At 40.4% G+C, this 16,443-nt stretch overlaps 1 protein-coding gene across 1 annotated transcript in view; it reads right to left on the reverse strand.

The window, feature by feature from the left end:
• The window catches only part of KLHL1 (kelch like family member 1), a 138,793-nt gene that overhangs the window by 83,187 nt on the left and 39,163 nt on the right, over positions 1-16,443 (reverse strand). Inside the window, exon 4 of the mRNA XM_087726320.1 lies at positions 815-1,011. Within this exon, the coding sequence (XP_087582446.1) occupies positions 815-1,011 (197 nt within the window). The remainder of the gene's footprint in view (positions 1-814; positions 1,012-16,443) is intronic.

The following is a 16,443-nucleotide window of genomic DNA, read 5'->3' on the forward strand; positions in this document are numbered from 1 at the left end:
CCAGGCTCTGGAGGTCCTGTGGAGGACAGAAACAAGACCATTTCTGCCCTTCCCCAACTTCCAGTAGGTCCGTTTTTTGCCTTCTCCAAGCCTCCATGCACGCTCTGCACTTACCTGCATCCAACATGGGCTGCGTGGGGACTCCTGGGAGGGGCAGGTTTGGGTTGGCAGAGCCAGCCAGGAGTGGGATTTGGAGGTTCTCTGAACTGCACAAAATCTTAGCTAGAGGTTCTCCAAAATCTTGCGAATCCCCAGCAGCCCATCCCTGCCTTCATAGCTTCTGTACATCACATATAGTATACCTTTGCATGACCCGAAAATTGCGCGATAGACATATGCGCGCTGACAAAACCACGCCGATTAAAACGCAACGTCAAAATCGCGCTCACAAATTCTCGACGATAAAATTGTGACGACAAAAGCGTGATGACAAGCACAATAAAATCGAAAATTTTTTAGGGTTAGGGTTAGGGTAAGGGTTAGGGTTATAATGTATGTATAAGCGTCCCAGTATGTTAAAGGCTATAGTTTGTTGATGACGCGATTTTGTCATCGCGCATTTGTCGTCGTGCTATTGTCGAAAATCAATTAGCGATTTTGACGGTGCTCATTTGTCCGTCGCAGTTTTGTCGACGCGCATATGTCTATTGCGCATTTGTCGGTGAACCTATCTTTGGATTTCATGCTCTGACACTAAGCCATATCAGGACTTCCTTGTCTTTGTATATCTATGAGCAAGCTTCACAGCTTCAATCCATTCTACATATCTTTGGATTTCATGCTGTGATGATAAGGCATATCTGCACTTCCTTACCATGGTGTAACTGTGAGCCACCTTCATAAGTTCTGTGCATCCTTGAGCATCTGCAAAAGCCCGGATTCCCAAACAGTTGGATGGATGCAAAAGCTTCATGAGGAAATGACAACAGACTTCAACTACTTGAGGGAGTTGAAGGAGACACGCAGCTGCCAGGAGGTTTTCAATGGTATCTTCCTTAAGTTCCAAACAACCTGGACAAGAGATGAAGAAACCCAATTAATTTGCTACCCATAAATTTGTACATAACTTAGAGTGAGGTATTAAGATCACAAACTACTGTCAGAATTTGTTGCAGAAATCAAATCCAGAAACACAGATGACTGATTCAGCAGGATTCATTAACTTCTCTTTATATATATATAAGAATATATATAATACCCATGCCATTCTCAGAATCAGAAGCATAATCACAGAAGCACAGTTAACAGAAGGATATATTCACAAAAGGAAGGATAATTGGAGCACACCACATATTTAGATAAATCAATTAACCTAAGCCACGCCCAGGCTCCGAGCTGTCTAGCATGGGTCTCAATAACCAAACAGTTCCCATTGGCCGACTTGTTACTAAGCCCTATTCCAATTCATGAATATACTCTGACAAATACGTACAGAATTTCTCAGCCATTAGGACACCAGTGGAATCTCAACATTATGCAATATTTTAATTTGGGAACAAAATAACACCATTTTTGTTTTCTCTGTAGACTTCCCTGGGTTCTCCTTCCTCGAGTATCAGTAGGTTACCCACACCAGTTCAGGAACATCTGGCATACCATATTACCTCATGGTATTTGCATTGCACTATTAAACAAATTAAATATTTGAAGTTTGGAAAGATACATTCCTCTGAGATCTGCACTGCAACATTTTCTTTTCCTCATGGGGTGAAACTAAGGGAAAACTGGGATTAAGCATACGTGTGTCTTTAACGTTTACTTTTTAGAAGTTTTAAGTAATGGATTGAAAATGATGTAGTTCATAAATCCCTTTGCAATCTTCAACTTTACAATAAAGCTGAAAGATATCAATACATCAGATTAGGGTTTTGCCTTTTGTTTACATTTAATTCATTTAGCTTCCTTGGTTGAATTGCTAAAAACTGACCTGCAGATTTAAGTCTAGATAAAGTGAAAGAAAAGCAATTTTGTACAAATTTATCAATTTACACCCTCACTAGGACGCTAATCAGTTTCAGACAAACAAATCACAAAAGGAAAATATGAATGTTTACTCTAGCTCTTTCTAATGGATGAAATGGCCAATTTTACTTTTGAAAATTGCATCTCTCCCTTTGTTCTGACCTAAGCTTCCCCAAAAAGCATGAAGCAGATTCCTTGTCCAGACAAAACCCCTTTTATTAAATGAATGTGTACTCCTCCCATTCAAATTCAGCAGAGGCCTAGCAAACAGTCTTTCAAAGGTGAAGTTATGGCCACAGACCTTATCTAGCTTGGAAAGCTGCCATGTAAATATTTTCCAAACGCAGTGCTGTGCAAGGAAAAAATTGGCACAGAGTTTCTTAGATTCATGGGCAGATCTTCACACTCCCTAAACTAACGAATGAATGAAAGAATGAACAAACAAATTGTTTCCTGCAAAAGCCCATTCCCCTTTTGCTCGTCTTTTATTTCCTATGGGAGGGGTCATTCACCATCTACCTGTGGCCTTACTCTCAAGTCGACCCTGATTTCTTAGCTGTTCTTTTCTTCTGGCAGCTCTGCACATGCCCATACTGGGAACAGGCTCCACTTGTTCCTCTGCTTCACTGCTGTCTAGCTCCAAAGGCATCTCTGAAGAGCCGAGGTGGTGCAGTGGTTAGAGTGCTGTACTGCATCCACTTCAGCTGACTGCTAGCTGCACTTCGGCGGTTCAAATCTCACCGGCTCAAGGTTGACTCAGCCTTCCATCCTTCCGAGGTGGGTAAAATGAGGACCCAGACTGTGGGGGCAATATGCTGACTCTGTAAACCACTTAGAGAGGGCTGAAAGCCCTATGAAGTGGTATATAAGTCTAACTGCTATTGCTATTGCTATCTGAGAACTGCCAGTCTGCCTTGTCCCCATCTCTGCCTCTGATGTAGAGCTCTCATCAGAGCCTTCCCCAGACTCCAGGACTGGCCCATGTTCCTCCCCAACCTCCTCACTCTCAGAATATGATGCCAGCTCCACTGATAGGCCACAACACTTTTTTTCCAAATAATAGACTTCCTGTAACCATATTATATGTTGTAATCCAAAATGTTTAATGTTTTTAAGCCACCCAGTTGCTTGTAGCTGAGATGGATGGCATATGAGTCAAACAAACAGGTTGGGGCAGGGTGGGAGGGGCCAGCCAGGGATGGAATTTGGAGGTTCTCTGAACCGGCCATAACATTAGCTACAGGTTCTTCCAAACCCAGGCGAACCTGTAGCAGCCTACCCCTGAGTCTACAGTCATTTGCTAACTTGGTTCTATCTTGCTGAGCTTCTAAGCTCAGATGAGGAGAGCCAGCTCCTCTAATCTACTGAAAGCAAACAAGGTTGGACTTGCTGCATTTCTGAGAAATCAACCTCAATGGATTAGAACCAGGGGTGGTATTCTACCAGTTTGGGCCTGATCAGGCAAACCGGTAGCTCCAAAGATCAGCTGAGAGTGAAACAGTTCACTCTGAACTTCAGGTGGGCCTGGCCACTCTCCCCTGGGCTATGCTCACCTATATTTCCTTGGTTTTTAGCCCAGCTGATAGGCACGGCAGACAGCTCTTTTGATGTACCTCAGCTGCAGTAGAAGGTATCATATTTTTCAGAGTATAAGACACACCTTTTTTCTCAGAAAAGAGGCTGAAAATTTGGGTGTGTCTTATACACTGAATACAGCATTTATGTCTCCCGAAACCCTGTTCCCTTCACCAAAATGGCTGTGCACAGCTTCTAGGAAGCTTTTAGAGAGTTCCTGGGGGGTAAGGGGGGCAGAAATGAGCAAAAAACGGCCCAGTTTTTGCTCAATTTTACCCCTCTCCCAGCCCCCAGGAGCACTCTATAAGCTTCCTAAAGGCTATCCATGCCCTTTTTTTTTAATGAAAAATGGTCCATTTCTACAAAAAATGGACCATTTTTGCTCATTTTTGCCTCCTCACCTCCACCAGGAGCACTCTGCAACCCCCTAAAGGCTCTTCATGCCTTTTTGGGGGTAAAAAAAGGCCCATTTTTGCAAAAAACGGGCCGTTTTAGGGAGGTTTGCAGAGTGCAAAAACTTTTTTTAAAAAATTTCCTCTTCAAAACCTTGCTGGGTCTTATACTCCGAAAAATACGGTAAGTTTTTTAGCTTTGTTTTAACCCACTGTGTGCACTCAAAGTGCGCCGGTTGTTCGACCAGTTGAATCACACCACTGATTAGTACAAGCAGAACTGAAATGTAACCAGTGTTAAGCTAGTCTCGTTGAATTTGGGTGGACTTAAATCATAATCAACTTAAAACCCCTTGATTCACAATATCTAATATACTCGTAAGTATTATTGCTTTGGATCCAACTCAAAATCAATAAGTAAGAATGAGACGTTAAATCCCAAGGCTTCCAAGTTTGAAGCAAGAATTGATTAAAGTGAGAAGGAGAAAAATGCATTAAGTAAGGTGAGAAGATTTATTGGACATAATATGAAAATAAAGGCTATTGAGTACTTGCAGATGTTAATAAATTTGCTTCCATCTTTTTGCCTATCTCTGAGTCAACATTTTAATTTAATCTGGCCACCAAAGCATAAATTAAGTTAATAATCAGAGTGATAAATATTTCAGATGTTTGCCTCTTTATTTAAAACTAATCGCGTAGGATAATTTTAGGATAAATGGGCCACTGGGAGAAAAAAAAATAAAGCTGTGAGATTTAAAACTGTTATGATATCCTAAGCCTTAAAGGCCAATTGCTAACTGAGATTATACTTGACATGGATGCTGCAACATCCGTCATATTATTTTTTATATTTTGGTTTAGAATGACATCCAACCTTGGGGAAGTACGAGCTAGAAAAGATTCCATTTATAAGCATCTGAGAAAAAGACTAATATTCTTCACCTAACAAAGGGGAAAAAAGTAAAGGCAACATACTCTCACTTCATAAAAGTCCCAAAGGTGCTTTTTCAAAATGCAACTGGACTTTGTTTTTCCTTAAAGCCGTTTTGCTTCTTATCCATTTAACTCATATGCAGAGCACATCATGAGAAAGGTGGTGCTAGATGAATCAAAAGTTGGAAATAAGATTGCTGAGAGAAATATCAGCAACCTCAGATATGCAGATGATACCACTCGAATGGCAGAAAGTGAAGAGGAACTAAGGAGCCTCTTGATGTGGGTGAAGAAGGAGAGTACAAAAGTTGGCTTGAAACTCAACATTAAGAAAACTAAGATGATGGCATTTGGCCCTTTCAAATGATGACAAATAGATGGGGAAGAAATGGAGGTAGTGACAAATTTTATTTTCCTGGGCTCCAAGATCACTGCAGATGGGGACTGCAGCCAAGAAATTAAAAGATGCTTGCTCCTGGGAAGGAAAGCTATGGCAAATCTAGACAGCATACTAAAAAGCAGAGACATCACCCTGCCAACAAAAGTGCATATAGTCCAAGCTATAGTTTTCCCAGTTGCGATGGATGGCTGTGAAAGTTGGACTATAGGGAGTGCCAAAGAATTGAGGCCTTTGAATTATGGTACTGGAGAAGACTCCTGCGAGTCCCTTGGACTGCAAGACAATCAAACCGGTCAGTCCTAGAGGAAGTCAACCCTGACTGCTCTTTAGAAGGCTAGATCCTGAAGATGAAACTCAAAGACTTTGGCCACCTAATGACAAGGAAGGACTCCCTGGAGAAGAGCCTCATGCTGGGAACAATTGAGGGGAAAAGAAGAAGGGGACGACAGAGAAGGAGGTGGCTGGATGGAGTCACCAAAGCAATCAGGGTGAGCTGAAATGGACTCCAGAGGATGGTTAGAGGACAGGAAGACCTGGAGGAATGTTGTCCATGGGGTCACGATGGGTTGGGCATGACTTTGCAACTAACAACAAAAACATCTCATCCAAGAAGCTTCTTCAGTTCTGATCGAATAGTGGAGAAAGCAAGGATTTATATTCCTTGCAGTGCTCTGGTCGTTAGCACTATCTCTCAGAGTTGTTGAGGCCACTTTATTTATTTATTTATTTATTAATAAATTATAATTTATTATTAATAAATAGATTTATTAGTGGCTTCAGGGTCATTTGAGTAGTGCAAATGGGTGTGGAACTTTTGTGGAACTGCTCAAAAGACTGTGTCGTAAACAGGAGATGGCACTATTCAGGTGACCCTGAGGGCACAGATAAACCTCCAAGTGGCTTCAGTGACTCTCAGAAAGACTGCTAATTAGGGGTGGGATTCAAAAATTTTAACCACCGGTTCTCTACCCGGTTGCTCGGTGGGTGTGGCCATGGTGGCTGTGGCCTACTTGGCCTCCTGCATCACAGTGGGGGGGATTTTTGCTTTCCTCGAGCCTCTGGGAGGGCAAAAATGACCTTTCCCAGGTGGTGCTCATCTCCACTTCAAAGCCGAAGAGCCAGCGCTGTCTGAAGATTTCTCCATGGTCACGTAGCCGGCATGACTAAACACGGAAGGTGCACAAAAAGCTGTTACCTTCCCACCAAAGGTGGTTCCTACTTTTCTACTTGCATTTTTACATGCTTTCGAACTGCTAGTTTGGCAGAAGTTGGGACAAGGAACAGGAGCTCACTCCATTAGGCAGCACTAGGGATTTGAATTGCCGAACTGCCGACCTTTCTGATCAACAAGCTCAGTGTCTTAGCCACTGAGCCACCATGTCCCTTTTTCTGTATAAATTGCATTCATCTAATTCAGTCCTGCACACATCCTTATAACTGGCAAGTGCTCTATGTACAGATTGATACACAATTTTGCTTTCCAATGCATGTTCTCGGGACTAACTTTAGTAGTAAATAAATCAGATCACTCTCTTGGAATTACCCCTAATAAAAGAACCACCAATCATTTTGGATAAAAACAAGTGGATATTTTTTTTAAAAAAAAATTGTAAGCTTTAGAGTTCTCCATCTCAAATAATGGATATACTTCTGGAACAGCCCAAGGTCAACTGTTTTGATTAAAAAGAAACAAATGACAACAGCATTAAATGTCTGTCCATATACAATTTTTTTTAAAAAAAACCTCTTGTAAATCTTGGCACTATTTAATTGATAAGATCTATCTTTCAAATATTGGATCCATTTCTACCACACTCTCATGTAAATTGTTGTAGTGTTCTACAAAGCAACCACAATGCCTTTCAACTATTCAACTCTCAGAGTCATGATGGTGCAGTGGTTAGGACACAGTATTGCAGCTAATTCTGCTGACTGCCTGCAGTTTGGTAGTTTGAGCCCCACTGGCTCAGGGTTGATTGAGCCTTCCATTCTTCCAAAGTTGGTAAAATGAGGACCCAGAGAGTTGGGGGCAATATGCTGATTCTATAAACCTCTTAAAGAGGGCTGGGAAGCAATATGAAGCAGTATATAAGTCTAAGTGCTATTGCTATCGCTATTCTCAAATTACTTGAGGAAACTTTGTCTTCCTATCAGCTGTTCTTTCAAGTTTTGTGGCAGGGATGCTTGAAGTAGATGAAGACTTAAACTAATAGCTTAGCAATTATGTACTGACACATGAAAACTATCCATTTTCATCCTAGCAAGGTTAAAAGATTCTGTTCTTTCTATCATATTACTCATTTGATGTTATATAAGAGCGCACCTTGGGTTTACAGAGGATAATAGCTTTACACAATGCTTTGATTACTACACGGTGGTTTGAAAGAATTGATTTAGAACTGAAAATTGCCAAAGATACCTAATACAGGAACAGTAAGGAGATTCTTGAAGGAATGATAGTTTTGTTTTAATGACTGCATAGATAGATAGAAGATACCTGAGTTTAAATGTTTGAACAAATATGATTAGATCCAAAGACAAGAGTTTTATTTTGTTTTTTTAAAGCTGAACTAAAATCAAGGACAAACCGTAAAGGCATATTGCCTTTGGAATATTTTCCTAGGTCCTGAACCAAGATTGATTTCTGGTCTTGAAAAAAGTTTAGTAATATCCTGCTTTTGGCCTGATGTGGAAGAAAAAAGAGACTAAAACCAGAAGCACACTTTAAGAATGATTATATTCCTTTCAAGAACCAAAGGCTGCATAAACAGAGGGATAGAATCAAGATCACGTGAAGTATTAATGTCACTTTATAATGGCTTGGTAAGGCCATGCTTGGAATACTGCATTCAGTTCTGCTTTTCACAAAGTAAAAAAAAGAGGTTGACACTCTAGAAAGAGTGCAGAGAAGAGCAACAAAGATGATTAGGGGACTGGAGGCTAAAACATATGAAGAACAGTTGCAGGAACTGGATACGTCTAGTTTAATAGAAAGAAGGAGTAGGGGAGACATGATAGCAGTCTTCCAATATCTCAGGGGTTGCCACAAAGAAGAGGGAGTCAAGCTATTCTCCAAAGCACCTGAGGGCAGGACAAGAAGCAGTGGATGGAAACTAATCAAGGAAAGAAGCAACTTGGAACTAAGGATAAATTTCCTGACAGTTAGAACAATTAAACAGTGGAACAACTTGCCTCCAGAAGTTGTGAGTGCCCCAACACTGCAAGTCTTTAAGAAGAATTTGGACAACCATTTTTCTGAAATGGTACAGGGTTTCCTGCCTAAGCAGAGGGATGGACTAGAAGACCTCCAAGAATAACAACTCTTTTATTCTGTTCTATGCAAAACAAAAACAAAAAAAAAGCAAAATTGCATTTTATTTTTTGCATCCTTCTAGAACTTGAAATTACATGAAACTTTCTCATTTCAACAACTAAACATTGTTTGCTGAATGATGACTCTTGTTTCTCTAGTGTTCACTTTAGGGCTCTTTCGGAGCCAGAGTAAGATTTTAAAATTCTTGTAATTTTAGTTATTCTGTTTTTTTTTTTTTAATGGCGGCTCAGTTCCTGCAATTGCTAGATATTGTTAGTGTTGCGTTTTTATGTTGAACCGTTTTGCTAAAGTTGGGTGGCAGTATTTGTTTTCTTCATTGTACTGCAGAGATGGTGTAACTTACCTTGGATGGTGCAAAAGAATTTCAATAAAAATTTCAATTAAAAAAATTCAAATAAAAATAAGCTAATCAATGCTACGATCAGAAGTGGGGTCTTTGCCTAATTTAGGTATTTGAGAGGCATTGAGCAAGTTAGATATTTACAGAACATCTTGGAAAACTCTGAAAGATGCCTGTAGGCTCCCTTGGATGTAACCTTAAAGTTTGCACCTCCAGGTGTTAAAACAAACAAAGCAAAATGCAATGAAATCTGAAGCCTTTGAGACCTTTTATCATAATTTTGGTGGAGTACTATGTTTATGAGGAGGTTTAAGAGCACAGGATATTTGTATTTCATATTTCTATCTAAACTTCTTAAACAAGATAATTTCCTTTTGTATTTCTCTTTGTATGTGTGTGAGTAAATGAGTGAGAGAGACAGAGAAAGAGAGAGAGAAATAAGAAGAGAAATAGAAATAGGGGGAGAGACACATAGAAAGGAAAAGGGAAGGGGAGAGAAAGAGAGACAGAAAGTGTGTGAGAGAGAGAGTGTGTGTGAGAGAGGTGGTAGGGAGGGGGAGAGAAAAAGTGAGAGAGGGGGTAGGGAGGGGGAGAGAGAAAGAGAGGGGGAGACAGAAAGAGAGAGAGAAAAGGAGGGAGAGAGGGAAGGAGGAAGAAGAGGGGAGAGAGAGAGAACTGTGCATTGATCAAAATTTACTGGAGTCCAAATAATATATTTTTCCATTGCTACCTCTTTTTTAAATTTGTTATCAAAACAAAATGAGTTATGAAGCACAAGCTTTTCAGATGCCATTTTCAAAATATCACTTCTGGAATAATGAGGCAAGAAGAAAAATAGTGATCATGGTTTTCGAAAAAAAAATCAGTTTACACGTTTGAAGTTATATTGCAATTGTGACACTTATTTTCTGCCTTTTTAAGGAAGCTTGCATCTATATTTTGTTGTGCATCAACTTTCCATCACATTGTTCATAACTATCTATATTTAGTCGGTTCATTTTCCATGTGAAACAAACACGAGATGGGGATAAAGGGATTTCTCTCATTTTTCTATACCTACACTAGTTTTAATAAAACGAAACAAAACCACAACCGTCCAATGTTCATTTCCCCCACCTTTGTCAATCTATGATGACAAAATCTAGTGGAGATTTCTCTCTTCTCAAAAAAATACAAAAAGCAACAAAACACCAAAAACAACAACAACAACAACAACCTTGATGAATTGGTGTGTGTGTGTGTGTGTGTGTGTGTGTGTGTGTGTGTGTGTGTGTTTGTCATATGCACAAAAAAACCCCACCCACCCAACAGCAACAACTATTTAGGCAGAAAATGCCAATTCCTGTATATACACTTGAAGGAGTTTAGATGCCTAAATCTATATATGTAATGTTGTTTGAATGTTCAGATAATATGCAGTCAAATAAGGAAAATTTTACTTCCTATCACACATAGAACTCCCTTTTCTAAACCAACAGAGAGAAAATCCATCTGGGACTAATGATATGGAAGGTTATAAAATTAATACTCTGGCCAAAACACACATAAATTGCAGCAATGTGTTATTCGTACATTTGCATAATTCAATTTGCATTTGAATTAAACAAGTCCTAATGAAACAGTAATTTCATTTTTGCTGTAATGAAACCATGTATTGAGTTCATATAACCACATTACGTCTAGGCATTCCCATTCAAGTTTTCATGTTTCTTAATATTCAATTAAGAGATTTAACAAAAAGGAGAACTTGAACATTGGGCGCTATCTAACAGAATAAAATTCAATGATGAAAAAAGAAAGCTTCTACATATAGGCAAGTTAAACAAAATTCACAGCTACAGTATATATGGTACTTCGCTCAATAGTAGTAACTGTGAGAGGGATCTTGGAGTCCTAGTGAACGACCCTTTAAATATCAGCCAGCAGTGTGCAGTAGCTGCCAAAAAAGCCAACACAGTTCTAGGCTGCATAAACAGAGGGATAGAATCAAGATCACGTGAAGTGTTAATACCACTTTATAATGCATTGGTAAGGCCACACTTGGAGCACTACATTCAATTCTGGTCACTACAATGTAGAAAAGATGTGGTGATTCTAGAAAGAGTGCAGAGAAGAGCAGCAAAGAGGATTAGGGGACTAAATTAGGGTAAAACATATTAAGAACAGTTGAATATGGATATGTCTACTTTAATGAAAAGAAGGACTAGGGGAGACATGATAACAGTGTTCCAATATCTCAGGGGTTGCCACAAAGAAGAGGGAGTCAAACTATTCTCCAAGGCACCTGAGGGTAGAACAAGAAGCAATGGGTAGAAACTAATCAAGGAGAGAAGCAACTTAGAACTAAGGAGAAATTTCCTGACAGTTAGAACAATTAATCAGTGGAATAGCTTGCCTCTAGAAGCTGTGAATGCCCCAATACTGGAAGTCTTTAAGAAGATGTTGGATAGCCATGTGTCTGGAATGGTATAGGATTTCCTGCCTAGGCAGAGAGTTGGACTAGAAGACCTCCAAGGCCCCTTCCAACTCTGCTATTGTATTGTATTGTATGTATTGGAGAGAGAGACAGAGACAGAGAGACAGAGAGAGAAAGAGAGAGAGGGACAGACAGACAGAGAGACAGACAGAGAGAGATAGAGACAGAGACAGAGAGACAGACAGAGAGACAGAGAGACAGAGACAGACAGAGAGACAGAGACAGAGAGACAGAGAGATTTCAGACTGAATCAATCCTCTACAGCAGGGGTCTCAAACTGGATTTCTTTGTGGGCTGGATCAGCATTGAAGTTCTCTTCTACAGGTTGGCCAGGTGGCGGGAGAGGGGATAGACACATCCTGTAGCACCCTACTGGCCAAAACAGAGAGTGGGAGCAAAGGTGGGTTCCTACCAGTTTGGCCTGGTTCAGCCGAGTAGGTACTAACTAGACCTGCCACACCCACAAACTGGTACTATCAGCGGTGCCATAATCTCAGCCATCTTGTTTTTTTTGCTTCTGCGAATCACAGAAGCTTTCTTTTTACTACTGTGCATAAACGCATAGTGTGCATCAAGCATGCACACGCCTGAAGCACATCCCTGAGCGAACGGCAGTAGCAGAAGCCGAGGGGCCATTTTGGCTGGCAAAGTGCTGCAGGAAGCCATCCAGGCCGAAAATGGGCCGCATGAGGGCCACATGCAACCCCCCCCCCTGTCCCATTTTGGCTGCCAGGGGCACTGTGAGCTAGTCCTTTGCTGGCCCCACAGGCCGGATTTAAGCATCTTGAGTTTGACACCCCTATTCTACACAAAGAATCCTGCTTCTATAAAGTTTATGGATCTAATTAACCATGCTAGTCCAGTGCTGGTTGATAGAAATTTTCAATTGATTGATTGATTGATTGATTGATCCATTTCTTACTTTCTAGTCTGGGGATGAACGATTAGCAATATTAGTTTCTCCTCTTTCATCCCTCCCTCCCCCCGATATAGCCTGTTGCAGTTTAAGATATTCCTTAAGTAAAGGTAAGGTTCTCCTTGAACATATGTGCTAGTCATTCCTGACTCTAGGGGGCAGTGCTCATCTTCATTTCTAAGCCAAAGAGCCAGCGCTGTCCGAAGATATCTCTGTGGTCATCATGTGGCTGGCATGACTAAATGCCAAAGGCGCACAGAGCACTGTTACCTTCCCACCAAAGATGGTCCCTATTTTTCTACTTGCATTTTTATGTGCTTTCGAACTGCTAGCTTGGCAGAAGCTGGGATAAGTAACGGAAGCTCACTCCATTACATGGCGCTAGGGATTCGAACCGCCGAACTGCTGACCTTTCTGATTGACAAGCTCAGCGTCTTAGCCATTGAGCCACCACTTGCCTAAGACATTCCTTACCTGCCAGCTAAAGGCATTCTTCTGAGAGTACTGCATTGCCAAAGAAACATTATTGCTTCTTGAGACATATTTTCAATTTTATACTTTCATGTTTATTCTTCTTATATCCTGTAAAACTAATTTGCTTGGCCTCATAGAGTTTTAAATCAAAACCTCAGCGTCTCAGTCTTTGCTGCTCTACAAATAAGAATGGAGGTTTCTAAAGCTAGGTTTAATCTACATTTTTCATTGAACAAACTCCCTTTGCTGGATCGTTTGGCAATATCTGTGATTAAATATCTAGATATAAAATGTAACTCTAACTAAAGGTAAAGGTAAAGGTTCCCCTTGCACATATGTGCTAGTCGTTCCTAACTCTAGGGGGTGGTGCTCATCTCCGTTTCAAAGCCGAAGAGCCAGTGTTGTCCGAAGACGTCTCTGTGGTCATGTGGCTGGCATGACTAAACGGTGAAGGCACATGAAATGCTGTTACTTTCCCACCAAAGGTGGTTTCTATTTTTCTACTTGCATTTTTACATGTTTTCGAACGGCTAGGTTGGCAGAAGCTGGGACAAGCGTCTAGCTATCTAGGTACAAATTCACACATGAACATTCAAACAGGTTGTAATATCCGCTTTGTGAAAAGTGTTAGTTTATCCATCAGTTGCCTTACCTATTGCATAATATTTATGTTGTATCAAGATGTTATTGTAATATGAAATATACATTGTGTATAAGGCAAATATTTATCCATAGAATAAATACGGTCTATAATTATACAGTAGATGCACATCCATATACTTCTGTATCCTTAGGATAAGGAAAACTAACTGGCATGGACAATCCACTATGTAACTCCAGGAATGTTTAGTTAAACACAGAGAATCTTTCTGAACTACATTGGAGGTCACATTCCAAATTATCACATATTTCCTCTCATGCTTGAAAGGGAAATTTTCGACATTTTCTACTGTGGGAACATGGGGGGTGGGGAATTATATAGAGTGTGGGTGATATGTAGCCATAATAACATTCTTTCTCTGAAAGTCATCTTCCCCTGCAACTGCGATGAGGTGACTGAGAGGCATCACCAGTTGGGGTGGTGCTTTGATTGGACCATGTGATGGACATGTGGGTGCTGGGCAGGGACTCAAATTTTCACTTGGGTGAGGAAATCCAGGAAACTTTCAGAAGCGGGTTTTCCAAGATGTGCGAATATGAAAGTCTCTAATAATGTGATTGATTGATTGATTGATTGATTGATTGATTGATTGATTGATTCAGTTTGTATGCCGCCCTATTCCCGAGGGACTCAGGGTGGCTAACAATCAGAAAGGGAAGGGGGTACAGAATAAAAATAAAAGGACAAACAGTGGAACCTTGAGGAGCCTCAAGACATGGAGCCTTCTTTCATTGGGGGCGTTACTTATAAGAGCCAAGGTGGCGCAGTGGTTAAATGCAGCACTGCAGGCTACTGCTAGATCAGCAGGTCAGCGGTTCAAATCTCACCGGCTCAGGGTTGACTCAGCCTTCCATCCTTCCGAGGTGGGTAAAATGAGGACCCAGATTGTTGGGGACTCTCTGTAAACCGCTTAGAGAGGCCTGGAAGGCCTATGAAGCGGTATATAAGTCTACTGCTATTGCTATTGCTATTGCTACTTGGAACCCTGACAAATTGATGAGTTGCTCTCTTGAAGAAGCTACTACTAGTCCTCTAGACATGACAGAGAAGAAGTCAGAAAATGAAGAGGGGGAGGGAAGGATCTCCAAACATTCGGCCTATCTGTCTTTCGTTTCCTTTAATGGAGTTTTGTCTTCCCGCAGGCAATCTGAACATTAACAACTGCGTGCCACATTTCCCAAAGTTCAAATTAAAACATAAATATTGCATGTTCACCTGGTTGAATAGCTTTGGTTAAAGCAAAAACAAAACAATTGGAAGTAAACACTAAGTTAAATGGAGCTTACATGCCCAAGTAATTTATGCATTGGACTGCGGTCGCAAGCGGAAATATTAATTTAAAATGTTTTATTTAATGTTCCTTTAGTTTTGAAGCATCTGTAGTATTTTAATCAATATGTTAGTTCTTTGTAGGAGAGAGGAGAAAAAGCTGAAAGGCAAATGTAGAATATTTGTTTTGGCCATGGACCCTCCTGGAGAGATGGCTGCATGAATGATTAGTATAAACTTTTGGCCTTAAAAATTCATCAGTAGGACACTGATGAACCTATTTTTTTTCAAGGATCAATACTAATGTGTACAGAGGTATTAGTCTGAGTTTCCAAGTTATTGTGTGCAATATTTTCTTAAGTTAGCCAATTTTCTAGGAATGAGAAATAGTATTTTAAATTTATGATCACAGTCCAGATCCTAGAAAAGAAGAGAGAGAGAGAGGGAGGGAGGGAGGGAGGGAGAGAGAGAGAAACAGAGAAACAGAGAAACAGAGAAACAGAGAAACAGAGAAACAGAGAAACACACACACACAGACATACACACAAACATTTTCTTTGGGCTTCAGTAGCACAAGAATAACACAAGAATCAAATGTTAGTACTTTTAAGCCCAACAGCATTTTAAAAACCACGGAAGAGGCAGGAAATGGTATTTATTGATCAACAGGATGAAATAAAACAGAATAGAGTTTTTTAAAAAAAGAAGTCGAGATGATGACTAGAATATTGCAGTCAAAGATCTGCCGGTATTTTTATGTGTCATCATCTTGTCTTTTTCGATTGCACTCTGAGGACACTCTGCATTAATGCATTCCCATTTACAATATGTTCCTTAACCAGCAAACTGTATTAGTCATAACTATGAACTTCAATTGTTTTTCATTTTAAATAATCGTTCTTGCTAAAAGCACAAATTTAAGATAAACTAAATACAGAACCATTTTTATAGATGGGGGGGGTGTTGGAGGAAATAATGAATAGAGCAGAACAGAGTAGGGTAGGGTAGGGTAGGGTAGGGTAGGGTAGGGTTGGGTGGGATGGAGTGGAGTGGGGTGAGTGGAGTGGAGCAGAACAGAATGAAGTGGAACAGAACAGAAGGGAATGAAAGGGAACAGAACAGAATAGAATTCTGTAATCATCAAGGGTGATTGGACACACAAGGAATTTGTCTCTGATGTATAAACTCACCTGGGTAGAGTAGAGTAGGATAGGATAGGTTGGATAGGGTAGGGTAGGGTAGAGTAGAGTAGGGTAGTGTAGAATAGAGCAGAGCAGAGCAGAGCAGAGCAGAGCAGAGCAGAGCAGAACAGAACAGAACAGAACAGAACAGAACAGAACAGAACAGAATCACAGAGTTGGAAGGGACCTAGTCCAACTCCATGCTTGGGAAGGAAACCCTACACCCCTTCAGACAAATGGTTATCCAACAACTTCTTAAAACCTTCCAGTGTTGGGGCATTCACAACTTCTGGAGGCAAATTGTTCCACTGATTAATTGTTCTAACAGTCAGGAAATTTCTCCTTAGTTCTAAGTTGCTTCTCTCCTTGGTTAGTTTCCACCCATTGCTTCTTGTTTCCCCCTCTGGTGCTTTGTAGAATAGAATAGAATAGAATAGAATAGAATAGAATAGAATAGAATAGAATAGAATAGAATAGAATAGAATTGAATTGAATTGAATTGAATTGAATTGAATTCTTTATTGGCC

Source organism: Thamnophis sirtalis, unplaced genomic scaffold (genome assembly GCF_051295495.1).
Source record: "Thamnophis sirtalis isolate CommonGarterSnake01/CBP01778 unplaced genomic scaffold, rThaSir2_p1.2 scaffold_12, whole genome shotgun sequence".
Lineage (NCBI taxonomy): Eukaryota > Metazoa > Chordata > Lepidosauria > Squamata > Natricidae > Thamnophis > Thamnophis sirtalis.